At 40.6% G+C, this 20,384-nt stretch overlaps 1 protein-coding gene across 2 annotated transcripts; it reads left to right on the forward strand.

The window, feature by feature from the left end:
- Positions 1–10,364: 10,364 nt before the first annotated feature.
- On the forward strand, positions 10,365–20,355 carry ctps1a (CTP synthase 1a). 2 transcript variants are annotated; one of them, XM_085447070.1, is made up of 18 exons: positions 10,365–10,544; positions 13,101–13,283; positions 13,362–13,532; positions 13,624–13,724; positions 15,002–15,118; positions 15,401–15,484; positions 16,400–16,480; positions 16,564–16,715; positions 16,815–16,947; positions 17,275–17,363; positions 17,467–17,561; positions 17,674–17,736; positions 18,613–18,656; positions 18,746–18,842; positions 18,922–18,977; positions 19,165–19,261; positions 19,360–19,504; positions 19,581–20,355. In XM_085447070.1, exons 2-18 carry the CDS (start codon positions 13,115–13,117, stop codon positions 19,663–19,665), a joined length of 1,779 nt encoding a protein of 592 aa, XP_085303196.1. In that variant the 5' UTR covers positions 10,365–10,544; positions 13,101–13,114; the 3' UTR covers positions 19,666–20,355. The 2 variants fall into 2 exon arrangements, with proteins under 2 accessions (XP_085303196.1, XP_085303197.1); XM_085447071.1 differs by lacking the exon at positions 10,365–10,544 and adding an exon at positions 10,829–13,016.
- Positions 20,356–20,384: the final 29 nt, after the last annotated feature.

The following is a 20,384-nucleotide window of genomic DNA, read 5'->3' on the forward strand; positions in this document are numbered from 1 at the left end:
CCATGGCCAGCACGCCTGAGACTGGAGGGCCGCCGCTGCCTTCCGCGCGGTCAGCCCCCTGAACTGCTCCGTCGTCTCCTTCGCCGCCGCCGCTGCCTTCCGCGCGGTCGGCCCCCTGAACTGCTCCGTCGTCGTCGTCCCCTTCGCCATCGCCACTGCCTTCCGCACGGCCGGCCTCCGGACCAGCTCTGTCACCTGTGCCACCCACCTGGTCGGCCCCCCGACCGTGTGACCCGTGAACTCTTGTGCCTGTGGGCTCTGGGTCGGCCCCCTGAACCTTATTTGGACTATAGTCATGTGCTCCTGTGTTTTCTGTTGTTTGTTTTTGTTTCCCGTTCTGGTCCCTCTGTCCTGGTCCCCCGCCTCCCGCCCTGGGTGGGTTGTTTTCTGTTTTTGTTTTTTCGGGTTTGGGCTGTCGGGAGCCAGCCCTTGAGGTGGGGGTACTGTCATGGTCCTGGGCCATGTTGGCCCAGTGTTCTTAGTTTTCTTGTATGTTTGTATTTTGTTCCTTATTTAGGCCATGTTTTCTGAGTTGCCCTGTTGTGTTGTTCCCTAAGTGTTTTCCCTTCATGGCTTTTACCCCTGTGTGCCCCTCTGTGTATCTGTGAGCCCTCGTCTCTCCTTATGTTTTATTCCATGTTTCCCCTGCCCATTATGTCCAAGTTCTCCCCGTGCTCTCCCCCCCCCCCCCGTGTGCCCTGTGTATTTATGAGCCCTCGTCTCCCTTTGTGGTTGTTTCATGTTTCCCCAGCCCGTTATGTCTGTGTTTTCCCCGTGCTCTCTCTCCTCCTGTCTGAACCTCTGTGCACTTCCTGTTTACTTTGTGACTCTCACGCCCGTACATGTCATGTTCAGTTCACCCCGCCCTGTCTCGTTATGATTATCAGTGTCACCTGTGTTCCCCGTGTGTTCAAACTTTCCTCGTTTACCCTCTGTGTATTTCTGTCTGCGTCTCCCTCTGTTCGGCGTGACGTCGTCCCTCATGCTGTGTGTGGATCTCCCTGTGTGTTCTTAGTTTATGGTTTCCCAGTTTAGTCTAGTTTGTATGTTTGTTCTACCAGCAAATAAAGCTGTGTTTTGAGTTCACCTCCCCGAGTCTGTGAGTCCTGCATTTTGGGTCCAACTCCTGCCTGCCGCACAGCGATTCATGACAGAATTTCCCCTTCTTAGTTTCTTCCTCTCTTCTCCGCAGCTGGTGCCAGCAGCAACAGCCTCCTGTGACTGGGAGGCCCGGTTACTAATTGCTGCTGGTACTACTGTTCACAGTGCAGGAGCACTGACAGCTAACCTGTCGGTTAATTTTGTACATTTTGCTACATCTATTATTAGTTTCTTTTTATTGCTTTCTCTCAGCTTTCCAGCTCCACCTTTTCACCACTTCTTCCACACTAAACTTTTTCCCCAATCTACATGACGCACAACAAAGATAGGGTAGGGGCCAATCTCATTAAGAGATCTGATTGGGAAATCCAGCATCAGTCATGAAAATGAATGAAGGGGCTGCTGTCAGTGCTTGCACACCCCGTTTGCAGTGGCCCTTCAGGCTGGCCCGTCAGTCCAAAAGACCCACCAGAAAATTGCCCGGTATGCCAGATTATCAGTCCAGCCCTGAGTGCTGTGCTGGATCTGGTACCTTTGTTGTCTAAACAATGATATGACCAAATGTAGTATAAAATGGTCACAGTCAGGAGAGTCAAAATGAGATGTGATTAATAGACACTAACCCTTCTCTAAGCCAAGTTAAAAAAAAAAAAAAAAGTAATAAGACAATCAAGGACAGCATGTATGACTTGTTAACTATTCTCTCAATTTCTTTGAGGTCCTAAAATATAAGAAAAGATAACAAGAGGAGTGCTCACTTTTCCCTTCCCTGGGTCTTAGTTGATGGCAGCAGGAGAGGTTTTGATTTATGATTCCTAGGATTGGTGCTCTAGGAACAACCCCAGCTGTTTCATTGACACAGCTGAGGCCAGGAGAGAGATGAGTAATGTAATTAACAAGTGAATGAACGGAGGAAGATGGAGAAAGATCAGTCTGCATGAGAGGGGGGTATCGTTGCCCACTGATGTTCCCACACGACAGAGCTATATCTCAGTGTGTACTAATGTCCCACTCTGATGTCATCCTCTCAGCATAATTAAATGAGATAAATGTGAAAGAGAAGCAATAAGCCTTAAAGGGCAACAACCGCATCAGTGTGGTGCTGCTCTGTGGCTGGGCTTGTGTTTTCGTGGTACAAATATATTCTGTTACATCTCTGCTAGAGCAGCTCCACAGATTATGCGCATATTAAAGACAGGGATGGAGGAAGAAGAACATCTATATCTCCTTTTACCATGACTCTGGTCACCGTTTCATTTACAGTACTTAAATAAATTAAAGCTGACACAAACATGAAGGTGCAAGCTATGAGACGGACACTGCAAGCCCACGTGTAGCTACACCACAAAATAGCATAAATAAATCTAGTGGAATGACTGAATTTTATTCTCATAGACAGTATAGAATTATTGTGACTTTTAAGCTCAACGTTTCTAGGTTTAACTTTCACACTAGTTTAGATATAACAGTGGATTGTCTTCCAATTTGAAATAACCAGAATGAATAAACTCTGAGAACTTTAACAGCTGATAAATGTAATCACAACTGTTTCTTTACATAGCAATGAAACCGTGATTTTATATAGATAGATAGATAGTAGGGGTGCAACGATACACAAAATTCACGGTTCGGTTCGGTTCGATACTCTGGTGTCACGGTTCGATATTTTTTCGATACAAAAAAAATGTTCATGCCTTTTTAATTTGTCATTTATGAAATTTTCACGGCACATTCCGCACCACATCTCTGTGCGTTCATCATTTGTTTGAAGCCAGCTCACCTCCTGCAACTACTTTTCCGAGAATACGTGCTTCTTTTGTGGTTCGGACTCCTTCTAACATTTCTTTGGAGGTGGAGGAACACCAAAGTAATTGCTTAAAGGAGCTTCTTCGACATCTTTAAGAGTTCTAAACAAATGTCTGTCCTCCTCCTGAAAATCTTATGTATGCAAACACGCGTTGCAACTTCTTATCTTGTGCGCATTTTTTATTTTGACAGCGAATGCGCACCTGCGGACCACTTATGTGCAGCCCCGGTTATATAGCTCGTCATATTGCAGCCACAGAAATTCTTTTGTCCATGAAACCATAAAGATGCACTTTCTTTTTGCCTTATAGTCTGATTTGTCATAACTTTTCTGTTTTGTGGTAAGCTTTTCTTTGGCTGTCACTTCTTCACCCTGACCTGTCTTATTTGGCTCAGCAGAACTAAAATATATATCCTGCTGCTTTTACACACTCACTCACATAAGCTCAGCGATTCTCTGCGCAATCAACCTCTCACATGTTTAAGCTGCCGGAGATTTCACTTGTCATGTTTGCATAGTAAGCTAACGATTGATAAGACGATGTCAGAGGAATTGGTGCGCAAATGATCGTCACTCACCAATCAGTGCTGTCACTCTCTATACACAGTTCGCGCGATTGCAAAGTGAAAGCAAAAAAACAAGCGCAAATTCAAACGCGATTTCAATATGTCACATATTGACAGTGGCTCACCGATGCCAATGACATAATTACCCAGCTACATTTCTGAAAGAATGCAAAAGCATTGACATATATTTTTCCTTCCTACGATAGGCCGACGGGCAGGGCAGAGATAGATTTTGGTAGCCCGACTGGAAAAAATTTGCGAGCCCTGTATCTGATTGAGGAATCACTCATCTTTGGAAAAGAGAGTTTATTACAGAGAAATGTCCCTTTCCAAAATAAAAGCTATACTATCCGCTTCTTCTGGGCTATATTCTCAGCAGCATATTAAACATATCAGGTCCCCATAAGGAGGATCATGTGCTAACGGCTGTCTAAATGACTCGGGTAAAGTTTGTAGCATGCGTGCTTGTTGTTTTTGTCGGCTTCCACTTGTCTTTGCACTAGGATGATGTCGGAGTAAATGTGCAGTCATATTCGTTGTGTTCCCGCTAGTGCTGTCAGCGTAAATCTCGTTGAAATGACGTTAACGCCACAACACGGCAAATCTCCGTTAACGAGCTACCGCGGATCGCCCTGAGCGTGGGGCTGGACGGCCAACACGTTAACGAGCTAACTGCGCTAACACACTAGCTCCCACCCATGTAATTGAGCATTGCGTGGCACATCCAACATACTGTTTTACTTTAGTCCATGACGCGCTTACCTTCAGGGTCATACGTCACATGAAAACCAAAATAATTCCAAACGCCAGATCTGAATGAGGATGGGGGAGGTTCAATTTGCCATGTTGCAAGGAGAGCTTAACTTCTGTCTCGCTATATATATATATATAGCGAGATATATATATATATATATATATATATATATATATATATATATCTTTGTTATCATCCGACTACATTTCTCCAGTCGGAATGACATCCCGACGTGCCTCAGGTATGGACAGCTTGCTGTATTTGTTATGCACCTTCTTTGTCGCACCTTTCTGCAACTCTGATAGATGGCTAACCTCCCTCCATGCTACTTTGATCTTGCCCTTATAACGAAATGTGCACAAAAATGTGAGGGCTGTACTAATTTTTGTGATATACTGTATCAGATTGATTGTACATATTTAAATTGGAAATCAGTTATGTGCAAACCCTAATAATAAGAGAGAAAAGTGTAGGACCAACAAGGAAAGTATCGATAGAATGTTAAAATATACACAATAAGTATTAAAAAATTTGCAGACAAAATGTTTTACATTAAACTCTTTGTTAAATTGACTCAAAGTAACTGGGTAATTGCTAAATATCAATTAACTGGTATGAAATTATAAGCTGTAAATGCAACCAAGACAGAACAACCACAGAAAACTGCTTAACCACTGCAAATAGCAGAATAGAAAAGGTTGGTCTTCATAGATAATTCAGAGACACTCCACAATATAACACAGTACAACACACAAAACATGTGATCAGTATTTTAAATTGGCGGTAAATATCTGATTAAATGTTATTGATTTTGTTATGAAAAAATGTTATGTTCTTTGTGCCTCAGTGGACAATGCCTGGGAAACAAGTCAGCAATCAATATACAGTTTAAAATTCAGTGTATTCTAATTGGCAACATGTCTTTGCAAACAATTCAAAACAGTACAATGGAACACTGATCTCTGCAGTGTACACAAACTGGCTTGGAAACAGCCTCCACAGCAAGTCTCCACTGCACCTAAAGCAGTAAATTATTTTGATAATTAATGTTTACTCAATGTGATGGTGACAAATTGCATTAAATAAATAAATACTGCAAATTTACTATTAGTCTTGTTAACCTTAATAAATCACTTTTTAAGTATACACTCACTTCATGGGCATAAGTTGCTAGTGCTGTGTTGGCCCCTATTTTGCCTTGAGAACTCCCTTAATTCCTCATGGCATAGATTCGGCAAGGTGCTGGAAAGCTTCCTCAGAGACACAGGTCCATATTGATATCATAGCATCGCGCAGTTGCTGTAGTTATGTTGGCTGCATATGAGGTGACTCTACTGTTCCACCACAAACTCAAAGTTGTTCTGATGGATTGAGAACTGATGATTGCAGAGGCCATTTGAATGCAATGAAGTTACTTTTGTTATGTTCCAGAAGCCAGTTTAAGATGACTGGAACTTGTGACAAGATACATTATCACCCTGGAAGCACCCATCAGAAGATGTGTACACTGTAATAACAAAGGGATGGACACGGTCAGCAACAATACTCAGGTAGGTTGTGGTATTTAAAAGATGCGCAAAGCCTCGATTATACTAAAGCCTTGATTATGCTCCACTGCAGACATAGAAAGCTGGACTTACCTGATGACCAAATAATCATTCCTGTTAGACTGCCATCTGGAGTGCATGCTCAGTTGGTACACTGCAATGTAAATTCTTGGTGGACAAGTCTGGTCTGTGCAGTCAAAAAAAAAAAATGGCCAGATACATGGATGTCCGCACAGATCGTCACACTCACTGCCTGATGGCAAAATTTAAGCCACTCAGACATGGGCACATCCAAGCAGAGTTATCGATGCTGAAAGTATAGTTGAGGCTTAAACAGTTCAAAATGTCCCAAGAAAATATTTCCCACGCCATTACACCATCACTACCAGCTTGAACCATTGATACAAGGCAGGATCAGTCCATGTTTTCATGTTACCAAATTCTACCCCAACCATCCGAATGTTGCAGCAGAAATTTAAAGGACTGGCAACATTTTATAATTTTCTGTTATCTAATTTGATGAGGATGTGTGAATTATGGCCAATGTTTCCTGTTTTAGCTGACTGTTGTGTAGCCCATATGGTTTAATGTTCAATGTGTTTTGCATTATGAAATACATTTCTACATACTTTGTAACAAGTAGTTATTGGAGTTATTGTTGTCATTCTATCAGCTTGAAGTAGTTTGACCATACTCCTCTGACTCCTGACATCAACAATGCATTTTTTCCCCCAATTAACTGCTGTTTACTGAATATTTTCACTTTTTTGAACCACTCTCTGTAAGCCCTAAAGATGGTTGCGCAGGAAAAACCCAATACATCAGCAGTTTCTCAAATATTCAGTCCAGTCCAGCTGACATCAAAAAACAAGTCACTTAAATAAGAATTTTCCATTATTCTAAGGCTCGGATTGAATTTCAGCAGCTCATCTTGACCATGTCTATATTTCTAAAGGCTTGGAGTTGCTGCAATGTGACTGGCTGATCAGATATTTCCATTAACACGCAAATGATCTGGTGTACCCAATAAAGTGACCTGTAATTGGATATATTTGAGGTAATAATCTATTACACGCAAGTGTTTTTTATTTGTTACATCAGATTTTTTCCCCCCATTGTTGAACTAGTCATAGAATGGTTTTTAATTAGCATTTTAACTAATGATTCTTCTTTTCTGAAGTAAAACTGGTTGGAAGGCTCTTAAGATGCTCATGAGTTTCTTAAGCAAAGCAGGAAGCGGAGCAGCAGGAAGATATGAAGTAGGAGAAATATTCTTGTGTGCCGAAAAGCAGTAAGTTAATAAAACATGACAGATTTTGAAAGGATAATGATTACGGCTGACCTTATTTGAGATACCCGGTAATATTGCTATATGGAAGAAATGAAAGTGGACATGGAAAAATTCAGCAGTGGAGCAAAAATAAAGGTGTGTCAACCTTCTATGAAACAAAGTAGTATAGATTTTTATATTTTTTTTCACCACAGACCCTAGTTTTACAGCAGATTCAGTATGACTTAATACTTTTAGTGAAGAAATTTTGTCTAATATTCCCACACTCAAATTTGTCAGCAGAAGAAATATCCCTCTCAGGTATAAGTACACAGTTGTAGGAATCACAACTTTAAAATTAAAGGTCATACATAGCCACGTAGTTTTGACTAGACATCTGTTTAGGTCACACATGAAGGTTAAGCAAAGAAAACACACAGTAATTAGTGATCTTCAATGTGATATACATTTTCACTTTGCACAAAGCAAGGTTGCTTGCCCCTTCTTCTACTCTTTATGTTATGTAATTACTGCTTGTATAACATAAAAATATATATTTCCTTCTTGGTGCAAAATTGCTCCAAGAACGGATGGAAGTCACAAAAAATAGCAAGCTAAACCTTAATATCCACCATCATAGAATAAGTGTGACTATATACATGGAGCACTAAAGAGAGTACAGAGTTGGAGTTTGTGTTGAGGCTAGCCTAGAGAAATGTGAACAGCTAGTCTGACTATGTTGGACTACAAAATACAACTGAAAGCACATTTTAAATGCAATGCTTTGGGCTTTGGGCAAATCAGAGTAGCTGTTAGACATTAAGAATGTGAAACAAGAAGACACAGGTCAGCTCTCTTTCAGTAGAAACATGACCTCCTGGTCTTGGAGAAAAAAATCTAAATGGTTTTAAAATCTATGTATCTGTTCTGCCCTAATTATGTTACTGGTTGTATTTATTTAATTTCAACCACATTTAATTGTACCTGAGAGCAATAGCATGACGCTATTGAAGCTAATTCTGGTTAAGCTAACCTGGGCTAACCTGGGCAATATTTTGACAGAGGTTCAGTGATACATGTGGGGCGAACTAAATATTACAGCACTGTGCAAAAATCTTTAGCTATCTCTCATTTTGAGGTCTGGAGTCTCGAGGAGGCCAGTCCATGACTGATAGTCTCCCATTGTATGTTATGCTAGCTAGGTGTGGTTTTACTATATTTCCAGTGAGTTTTGGATCATTTTCATGCTGACAACTTAAGTTGTTGCCCATCACATTCTTTCCAGATGGTATTGCGTGGTGAATCAAACTCTGATGGTACTTCTCTATGCTCATAATTCCATCAGTTTTGGAAACATGTTTGGAAAGACAGAACTGACTGAAATACAACTCCAAACCATGCTAAGACATGCCAAGTTATAGGCTAACAGCTCTTTGACAGTAACTTTGTTGGTACAAAAATATTATTTTCTGCCTGTAAAAGAGTATAATCTTCAGTATTTTTGTGATTTGAAATGCAAATTATAAGGCATATTGAGAAAATATTAAAAGCTCATAAAAGAGGGACAAAATTAAAATATTTAATCTTTTAAAAAATTACAAGATTAAAGATTAAAAGACCTTTAGAAAGCCCAGAGAACTATTGCTATTGTCAAACATGAAGATATGAGAGGTGGTTTTAGACTTTTGGACAGTATTGTATATTTAATATAATATTTGTGATGAAAACATTGGTCATTTCTTTTCCCGCATAATGAAAAGGTTCCTTAAAAATGTACAACAGAACACCATGCAGCTGCATCAACACATTAGCAGACCACAAGGTGAAGCTAGCAGCAGACACGTAAGCCCTGTTATATGTTTCCATAAAACACTACCCCCCAAAAAATACAGTCATATCAGACTGACCTGCCTCCCTGCCTGCTGCTTCTGTTACATCTCTAATAGGAGGAAATGGCTTGTGGTGAGGAGAGGATCCAGCCCTTCTGTGGGAGTTTAATTCAATCACAGCGCTGGTCAAAAATGAATTAAAACTCTCATTAAGCCCCCCTCCTGTGTTCCAGAGACTAAGCTGGCTGCTAAGGCTCACAAGTATGATTTGGGTGTTACACAGAAGCATCAGTCAGCTCTGGAGCTATCTGTCTGTGAGTCAGCCATCAGTCACTAAGTCCCTCATTTTTGTTATTTTAATTTGCAGCACTCACCCACACAGTGCACCCAATGAACCTAGTTGTGGATGATCCAAACAAGCTGTGGACATCTTGTTGTTCAACCTGAGTGAGTCACAGTGTGGCAAAATTGAGACTTCATATCTCATTGAGCACAATGAAGATTATACACCACGATTTACACCACAAGATCGTTGACCTTTCTGCAGCACACTGTAACTAACCACTTTGCACTCTGGTCATTTATTGTATAAAGTCTCATTCTGTGTCAGTGGGAGAAGGGGGAGCTGGTGTGCTGTAACCTCAACTCTGCCTCGAGCCATTTATGTGTTTCTGCTCCAGGACCAATTGAGCTTTGCTTTGTTGCTTCTGTGAAACATCCATTATCACTGGATTCACACTGATACACTGTTACGTCTATTGTCAGGACACCATAGCTTATTCTATTATTGAACAATGATTGTGCTGTACTTATTCTGGTGTAGTGTGCACTTAAAAGAATGAATGCGGTGTGAACAAATTTGTTTTCACATAAATTGTGCAAGACATTGAGATTCTCAGCTACTTAAAATATGCACAATGCAAGGGGACTCCAAGCAAGATGATATAAGGCAGATAGATGCCTGGTGTGTGTGAGGGGGGTGGGGGTGCCATCTTTTCCCTCTCCGCCCATTAACCATGAAACATGAGCTCCCCCTGCTGATCTAAAAATACAAACGGTGTTGCCTTCAAGGGCCAATGATATAAAACAACAACAAAGAACAAAAAGGTCATTGTAAATCTGAGGAATTGGACTTAATAAACATAAATACATTTTTTTAATCGCACAAAAAAAACGACAAAAAAGTGGTTCTATAGACAATGTGATTAACAATTATTCTGTCTGGCCTCTCAGAAATAAAGTCCCCATTTTATTAATTAATTTGCATCAGGTAGGTTTTCTGTTTATTTTTCTTTTTTATTTAAGTATCAGCATTTTTCTATGATAATAGGTGTTTGTCTTTTGTCAGCTAGTCAGATTCCTCTGTGCTGAACTGCATACAGGGATGCATACAGGCTTTTATTTGGTCAACCTCGTGGAAACCAAAAACTCCCCCGAAGGCCGCAGTAGTTTCCGAGGCGTACCTGAAGGTAACATATCGTTGTCGTAAGTGTGTTGAATGACGTAGAACAGCCCTCAGTCGTGCTTCATACACGTGTGGGGCTAGTTTGTGGATAGATAGGATTTTAGGGAATCACAGTACCAAAATTCGAAATTTCGAAAGGTCCTGCTAACTGTTTGCGTCGCTGACGATCCTTTTACAGAGGAGTCTTTGGTTGCGGAATATTTCGGTGAGTTGAAATCTGATAGAGATACAGAGGTTGTGGTTGGCTAGGTAGAAAATTATGTCAAGGTAAACGAATACGTCTCGCTTCCCGTAAGAATAAAACAAAATAAAATTCTACTCGGAATTTCTTCTTAATATTATTGTAGAAATGATTGGTTATATTACGACTCACATTCTCGTAACAAGAAACATAGGGCTTAGTTTAGACTTGGATGGCAACGTTTAGAAATTTGAGAATATAAATCGTTATGTGCGCGTTTTTAAATACCCAACTTCGCTTTTATTTTGAAAGCCTTGTTGGGTATCGTAACAATTTGGCAGGCTTGATAGAAATGGAACATTAGCCACCCTTTGTAGTTAAAGAAACTAACGAAATTGGTACCTTGTTTAGCAAATCTTAAGCATCTCCTTTGTCTATTTTAGATACTAACGACCGCCTTGGTCTGCTGTAGCTGAAAATAACTCCCGTAACGATGTTGACCATTAGCTAAAAGCTAGTTGTACCGGCTGGTTTTCTTCAATTTGCAACTGTGCCGCGCGGTCTGCTCGTGCTCCCTAAGAGCCATGCTTCATGTATAAAAAAACCCGAAGTTTTTCAGGGTTGTAATACGACACAGTATGTTTTTAGACATACTTTGAAACACATTTAGTTGTCGACCTTCGAGCCTATGTAACGTTACTTTTATTTTTACTTAAGTTCTATTTACCTGAAAACAACAAAAGTGTGTTAGTGTGGGGTCCATTTTTTTGTACAAGGAGGAGGACATACGTGGTCTGGTCTGTTAACTTTACTGAGTTTTTCTTTGCTGAATACTGATTTGTTCATATTTAGCTTTCCTGTTAAACATTTGCACATCATACGTATATTGCAATGTAACGCAGCTCAATAGGCAGTATGACAATGTATGATAATGGCCGCAAAACTTTCTAACTCGAGGTTCACCAAATTCCAAAGCTTTTAACTACTTCATTCTTTAGCAAGTTGGCCTTTCCTTCACAATCAAGTAGAGTTTGGTATGAAAATGAAGAAAATGTTTTAAAATAGTTCTTATTTTTAGCAATGTATCTTGTTTTGACCAGCCACATGTCCCACATGGTTAAAGTTTACCTAAAAAGACAAAACCTTTTTTTTCCACTAAATTATTAGAACACAGACACACAACTGGTCTTATATATCAAAAACATTAAAATGGTACCATTAGATTATTCACTGCCATATATCCCACTGTATTAAGACTCAAGTTGAGGAAGAAAACAAAAAGGATTTTGCCATTAACTTGCAATATGGAAGTGACATCAGTTATTTTCATCCATTTTGCTCTGCATGTGGTATGTAATGTAACAAGTGCTTCAGCGACTCCCAGTGGAGTCATTTGTTTACAATGGGGTTACAATTATAATACACCAGCTACTAGCATCCCAGACTTTGCTGCCTGGTTGCACTTTATGTGTGATTGATGATTTTGCTATACCAATAATTTTTCAATACAACATTGTTATATAGCATAAAAATTTGTACAATATGATACAACACAGCCCTAGGAGGAAGGTAGCAATTTGCTTCACTTTATTTGATATGCTAAAGTTATTCTACAAAGAAGCCACACAGACGCACGCACACAAGTGAAGACACTCAGTGATTTTTTTGTTTTTGGTCATAGACTGAACAAAGGAGAATTTGGCTTGGTCACATGATAACTGTTTAAGGGAAACAAGATTGTAGTCACTCATGCTCAAACGTAATGGCTAACCGCAACTAGAGGTTGAAGCCAATATATGCTAATACGCTACATCAGAATCAGAATCAGAATACTTTATTGATCCCTGGGGAAAATTATTTTTTGTTACAGTGCTCCATTTTAAACCAACATTAAGACAAGACAGACAATACGCTAACTAAGAATAGTACAATATATACATATATATACATACATACATACATAAGTCACTTATAAATAAATAGTTGGAAAAGAAACATGTGTAGCTGTAGCAGCAAACAGTGTGTTAAGTGGATGCGTTGTACAGGGAGATGGCCACAGGCAGGAATGATTTCCTATGTCGTTCAGTGGTGCTTTTCGGTAATCTCAGTCTCTCACTCAACGAGCTCCTGTGACTGACCAACATGTCATGGAGTGGGTGGGAGGTGTTATCCAACATTGTCTTTATCTTGGACAGCATCCGCCTCTCCGACACCACCTTGAGGGAGTCCAGCTCCATCCCATACATTGTTATAATCGTATCTTATCTTTGTTTTTGTCTGGCAATTCTGGTATTTCATCTTATCGCATGATATGATAATAGCCTATCTAGGAACCTTTACTTTGATAAGGTCTTAAGAGGAACAATGGTCAGTGAATGCATCAATAAGACCAAAGTGCCTGGAGAAAAGTGAACAGCAACTACAACTGAACAAATATGTTATCACAAACAAAGAATTATTAATTCACATTTAATGTGGGCCAATAAGTTACTGCAGGTAAGCTTCTGAAAATGACTATTTTAAATGTCTGACTAGTTATTAGTGGTTTCTGTTGCTTTCTAATCACTCATTTACCTCCAGGTATCAGAGCAACAATGATGAAGTACATCCTAGTAACTGGAGGAGTCATCTCAGGTATCGGCAAAGGCATCATTGCAAGCAGTGTGGGCACGATCCTCAAGTCATGTGGCCTGCATGTGACTGCAATTAAGATTGACCCTTACATCAACATAGATGCAGGCACTTTTTCGCCCTATGAGCACGGTATGTCAGCAGAGATATTCAGTATAAATGAACACGTGCAGGCTTGTCATCTAATTGTTTACCCCTCACTCTGTCCAGGTGAAGTATTTGTGCTGGATGATGGGGGCGAGGTTGATTTGGATCTGGGGAATTATGAACGCTTCCTCGACATCCGGCTGACAAGAGACAACAACCTAACCACGGGCAAGATCTACCAGTCAGTCATCAACAAGGAGAGGAGGGGAGACTACTTGGGCAAGACTGTGCAGGGTATGCAACGGTCAGGTCATTTAGAGAAGGATGGTAATGTCAAAGATGAGTCATTAACCGAACACGCATTTTATGCTTTGCTCTTTTCCAGTGGTGCCACACATCACAGATGCAATCCAGGAATGGGTTATGAAACAGGCACAAGTGCCAGTTGATGATGACGATATAGAACCTCAAGTGTGTGTAATTGAGGTAGGCTGGCTGCTCGAATGAAGTATGATTATATGAAAAAAGCATTTTTTTTCTATGCTGATTTGATTTCTTAATCCTAAAAACAGGTTTCTTTTCAATAACATGTATTATTACATTTGCATAGTTACACGTTAGAATGGCGTGGTGGGTAATGCTAGCTAGCCAGGTAGGATAACCCGTGAAATACAGTGGCTTGCAAAAGTATTCGGCCCCCTTGAACTTTCCCACATTTTGTCACATTACAGCCATAAACATGAATCAATTTTATTGGAATTCCACGTGAAAGACCAATACAAAGTGGTGTTGGTCTTTCACGTTTGCACGTGAAAGCTAAACCAGTTCCACACCACTGAAGCTGCAGCATTTTTACAAACCAATTCTGGTTCATCCGTTTCATTCAACGATCCGCTTTCACTCTTCTCATTCTGCGTGCGTATGTAAACAAAGGCACTGCGCATGCGCATTTTACCCATATTCTATCGCGATATTTCATTTTCCTATCATTGCCCAAAATTACACCGGTATTACCGTGAACGGTATGATATAGCTCAGCCCTACTTCTGAGTATAAAACCACCACAACAACATCCAGTGTATTTTAGGGTTAACAGCTGGGAAGACCTCGTCTGCTACAGAACGTCCAAGAAGAGAAAATAGTAGCCGTGACGCATCAATCAGACTTTATGTTGCTTGGTGTTTGTTTACATAACTGTTTGGCTATACAGAGGGATGGATTGTGGGAATACAACTTGCTCAGGTGGTTGGGGGGGGTTTCAAATAGTTACGCAATCTCCCTCTGTATATCTCTGAGCTTCTGTGCTGGAATGTAATTAAAATGGCAGTAAAAACTGGCATGATAATACATTCGTGTCTTCAGCCCAGCTACGACAGCTCCAGCCAAATGTGCCAGGTTTCAAAAATCGAGAGGTGCACGACATATGCGTCAGGGATCACACTGTGAGCATAAAAAAAACCACCCTTACTATTCAGTATTGAAAGCCAATTATAGTCCACACCATCGGTCTGCAGGAGGGAAAACTCATGAGTGTGGTAGGATAACCTGCTCTGTTATAGTGTCTCACTTGGTACATTTTCAGGAGTGTGGTATGCCATAAAGCGTAATATCAATAGGCTGTTAAGGGCTGAATAACTGTCATTGATCACCAGAGATTCCCTGTATTTTGATTAAATGTCATTAGGGTCTAGCTCTATTATTTTGTGTAACACCCCCCCCCCCCCCCGCCTTGATGGTCACTGCCAGTGTTTGTGTGTTTGTAGCTGGGAGGGACTGTCGGAGACATAGAGAGCATGCCATTCATCGAGGCCTTCAGGCAGTTCCAGTTTAAAGTGAAGAGGGAGAATTTCTGTAACATTCATGTCAGTTTGATACCACAGGTAAGACAGCCATACTTTTATATCTCACCTTACATTTAACGAACATGTGAAACTGCTGCATACCTGAATGTGGCTTTAATGCAAATATGCACTCTTATTCAGCCCTGTTCAAAAAAGGTGAGTATTTAGTAAGAAAAATACTGAAAGTTGTGCCCAGATTTTTGTTCTGCTTTAATGAGGTGTTGCTTAGATACTTCTAAGAAATGAAACTAGCTTTTAGAGGGTGATTGTTGTAGACTGTCTCATTATGTACCGGTTTGTTGTTTGCATGGTTGTGTCCAGCCCAGCGCAACAGGAGAGCAAAAGACCAAACCGACACAGAACAGTGTGAGAGAGCTGAGAGGCCTAGGCTTGTCTCCTGATCTGGTGAGTGAGTTGCTATTACATAAACATGTTTGATGTCTCATTTGCATTTAAATTACATTTCTGAATTAAAATGGATTTTTGAGTGGCATATTTTACATGTTGAAACCCAGATGTTTTATGTGCAAAAGATTCTTTGACTCCTAATTCATAATTTCACTATAGGCAACCAGGGATTGGAGTGCCATGAAAGTATTTGCCCTCTTTCCTGATTATCTGGGGTTTTTTGTTTTGTTTTTTGCATATTTGACACACTTCAGGTGCCTGAACTTTAAATGCTGCTCCAATCTGCTTCTTCAAATGAAAAATGGATTAACCATTTATTACCGCTGTATGGAAAAATTGTGCAAACTCTTTGTACAGTCACCATCAACCAACCACGGACCCTTAACTGTGATTAGTAATTGGAGTGCTAGCATTCTGATAATATTGCAAGCAGTTTTGTGTTTGTACATGATGTATTTGCACTAAAACATGACCCCGTTAAAGGATAAAGCAAGACTATTAGATCACTGGTATAGTGGGGTGATGCGTTCATGCTGGTACTCTGCATTGATGATATGATGGTTTTAACTTCCTGGGAAGCTTTTCTGAAACAGAATGGACATGATCCTGCTGAAACATTAAATCAAGGAAAAATTAAAGCCTCTTTGCCTACAAGTCACAGTACAAAAAAGAGAAATTTAGTCAGAATGGAGATGGAGGCCATTGCCAGCTTGCACATAATCAGGACTGTAAGATTAAGAAAGGTGCTCACACAGATTTCTATAAATTTAAAAAGAGAAGTCATGCAAGAGGACACATATTTTCTTACTTGAACCCAGCCTCATGTGTGCTACATGTGGCGAAGTTCAAATTTGGACAAACTCGGAATTGGATCTTTAAAGGTTTTTCTGATTGTTTGTTTTTCACTGGCAGATCATGTGCCGCTGTACAACTGCGCTGGAGAACTCTGTCAAGGAAAAGATCTCAATGTTCTGCCACGTGGAGCCTCAGCAGGTAGGTGAAGCACCTGTCAGGCTCGATTAAGCCATAAAGCTCTCTCCATAAACATCTAAAATGGATTACCTGTCTTCTTCCAGGTCATCTGTGTGCACGATGTGTCATCTATCTACAGAGTGCCATTACTGCTGGAAGATCAGGGTGTGGTGAGCTACTTGAGCAGGAGACTGAATATGCCAATAGAGACCAGACCAAGGAAGATGCTGACTAAATGGAAGGAGATGTCTGACAGGTGAGTGAGCACCTTTGTGGGTTGAACCTTTCCCATGAGAAGTCATTGTCCTCCAGAGAAGACCGAGAAATAAATGGATGCCCATATTTTTCCTCACAGGTCAGACAGACTGCTAGAGCACTGCTCTATCGCACTGGTGGGGAAGTACACAAAGTTCTCAGACTCCTATGCTTCTGTTATAAAGGCTCTCGAACACTCTGCACTCGCCATCAGCCACAAGTTGGAGGTTAAGGTATGTACACAGAATCATAGTCTTTAGTCTCAAATGATCTAGACATGGTTCAAAGTGAAGCCAGCTCCTCCTAGATTTAGTCCTTCCTCATTGTATTCCATGGCTATGACAGTCTTTGCAGTACCCTGAAGTTTAAAGGTATTACGGCTCTAGAGTAGGGGAAAGTGTTGATAGTTATGATTAGTGATTAAATAGTTGATTTTAGTTTGGGGTTTTTGTTTGGTTGTTTGTTTGTTTTTGGGAGGGGGGGGGGGGGGGGTTGTTTTAAACAACTTGACTTGTGCCTTTAGACCAATCATGTAAGCTGTGAACATCTCTTCTTCTCAGTATATAGACTCTGCTAATTTGGAGCCAAGCACTCTGCAGGAGGACCCAGTGAAATACCACGAGGCGTGGCAAAAACTCTGCAGCTCTGAGTGAGTGCCCTGTAGGAGCACAATGTCCTGTCTCACTAGATAATCTAGCCTGAATATTAAAATGGAACTTTTATCAACATGACAATGTTTCCACTGTCCTCAGTGGCATCCTGGTTCCTGGAGGTTTTGGTGTGAGGGGAACTGAAGGAAAGATTCATGCCATCAACTGGGCCAGGAAACAGAAAAAACCCTTCCTCGGTACAAGAGTTTCTGTGGATCACATTACATGTTTTATTATCTTACTCCATATTTAATGTCAGTAAGTAGCAGCATCAGAAACACTACTTGACTGGTGTTCATATTTCTGCAGGTGTGTGTCTTGGAATGCAGCTGGCTGTATGCGAGTTTGCCAGGAACGTGCTCGGCTGGACAGGTAATGTTTTTGATATTATCTTCACAGTAAAGAAGAAGAAACAAAGCAGCATTACCTTTTAATGTGAATGCTGAGTGATGTAGGTAATTAATAAATGATTGAAATTTCATAGATGAAAAGTGTATATTGTTCCATGTATACAATAATTTTGGATGGATAGGTAATGAACATAGGATCTATATCTATGCTAAGTTTCATCATTGAGATTGTTTGTGGGTACGTATAGGTAGATCCAAAGAGGACCATTATAATCTGATTGTGTGTCCTTGTGTGTGGAGGAATAAAAAAGAACCACATTGCCTACTTCGTTTTTCAGTCAAAAGTCCCGATTTTCCTGCAATACCCTCGATCTCAATTGTTAAGGTTCGCCTGGAATTGGGCAAATTTTTTGTGCCAGTTGTGCCTGGAAATGTATTTGGGGGGGGGGAAACAAGTACTTGTTTCTTTAGCAGCTTAACCAGCAAAGGTTCAGATGTCTGTTCCCGCTGTGCATCAGTCCAGTTCTTGTACATTTAGTTTTGTAAAGGCGGTTCCTATAATACTTAAACCTAGCCTTCTGATCTTCAAAAACGTTACTGCTAACTTCAATAAATTAATAAACTCACGCCATAAACACTGGTTCCAGCCAGTGTCCGCCTTCTTGTCAACTTTGCAGCAGCCGTAATGCTAACATTGAACCTTGAAAATACAGAAGATAGTCTGTCAAAACGTGTTTGTTACAGCATAGTTATTTGAGAGAGGTGTGGGAATGGGAGCTTTCTTCAAAGCATAGTCAGTTTTCAGCTTGAAATGCATCTCCTACTCATAAAAGGTGGGCACTGGTGGCTGACTGTTGATTAAAATAACTAATGGCATATTGTTCCGTTTCATACTTAGATGCCAACTCGACTGAATTTGACCCGGAAACAAAGCATCCTGTGGTAAGTTTTATGCATTGCACAAACAACCTGACTCCTGCATGCACTGTAACTGTATATTAAAATCCATCCTTTCATTTTAATCTTTGCAGGTGATTGATATGCCAGAACACAACCCCGGACAGATGGGTGGCACCATGAGGCTTGGGAAAAGACGGACCATTTTCCAAACCACCAACAGCACACTGCGTAAGAAAAGCTTTTAGTTCAACCTGGACCAGCCGGTGATGAACTGTTGCTCTGTGCTTACAGCTCTTCTGTATTCCAGGAAAGCTCTATGGAGATGCAGAGTATGTGGATGAAAGGCACAGACATCGATTTGAGGTAATGCTGAACTAATATTTCATCATCATTAAGTGTTCAGTGCAGAAACAGGAAATTGGATAGAGAGTTAGTGGGGGACAGACGTATAAGCAAAGGGCCAATCCGGGGTTGAACCCAAAGCGCCGCATTTAATCTTGGTCACCTGCTCAACCTGTGATCCAAATGTATACCTTGTTTTTGTGAACAGGTCAACCCTGAGCTTAAGAGCCACTTTGATGAGAAGGGCTTCCGGTTCGTAGGTCAGGATGTGGAAGGAGAGAGGATGGAGGTCATTGAGCTTGATGGTACAGAAAAGCAAACAGAATTATTTTCAGTTTTAATATATCAACCTTTTCTGTGAAACCTTCAACAGACTGTTTAAAATTGTTTTCTCCACTTCCAGATCACCCATATTTTATTGGTGTGCAGTACCATCCCGAGTTCACTTCACGTCCCATCAAGCCATCACCCCCCTACCTTGGTTTGTTGCTTGCTGCTGCGGGGAAGCTGCAGAGCTACTTACAGAAAGGCTGCCGTCTATCTCCACGGTAAATAGTGTATGTCTCAGTTTACTCATTTTCTAAAGGTATGCATACTAATTGAGACTGCTTCTGTGCCACACAGGGACACATACAGCGATCGGAGCGGCAGCAGCACACCAGACTCCGAGATATCAGAACTGAAACTTCCTTCACTCTCCAATGAATGACCCATCTGTGGAAGATATCTTAATTAAGTGTCCTACCATCAGTTGTCTCAAGTGTTGGAAAACTGTACTGTTCACAGATAGGGCTGGCATTTCCTAGAGTACAGAAGTGACTACAGGCAGCTGCAGATTAAGTTATGGGACTTTCAGCTCTAAACTACGCTCATGAAACAAACACCACTGAAAACCATAGTGTTTAAATAAAATTTAAACTGTTACTATTCATTTTTGCTCTTCCTATAAATGTTACAGAACTATGAATTGGAGTGTTAACTTCAGTTGTCACTCATTTCTACAACAGCACTTTAGAAACTGGTTTAACATGGGAGTTATGGGTTTCCAGATTATCTTGTAAGTTTAATTTACTTTAATGGATCATAGCTGAAGTTTAGCTTAACGTCGTCACATTTATTGCAACAAGTAAGCAATAATTGTGACTTTAGTCTACCTATTTTGCTTTTTGTACAACTCAAAGTCGAGAGGTCTCCAATTAGGTCACCTACTGCAGGCATACAACATGGTTTGTGATTAGCTTTCTACTCCTGCTTCATTGACTTTCACAGGGTTTGTCACCTGTGGCATACTGTTGTAAAGAAACTGTTACTTTTGTTTCTGATGCCACTCTACCACCACAGTACTGTTGTGGCCTTAATGTAAATAAATGTGCTACAAACGGTTTGTAGCATAGTTCAATGTCTCCATTCTTTTGATCATGTTACAGA

The sequence above is a fragment of the Copadichromis virginalis genome, linkage group LG22, assembly GCF_057382275.1.
Source record: "Copadichromis virginalis isolate Kocher_CV1m ecotype Utaka linkage group LG22, C_Virginalis_male_GT1.1, whole genome shotgun sequence".
In the NCBI taxonomy this organism is placed as follows: domain Eukaryota; kingdom Metazoa; phylum Chordata; class Actinopteri; order Cichliformes; family Cichlidae; genus Copadichromis; species Copadichromis virginalis.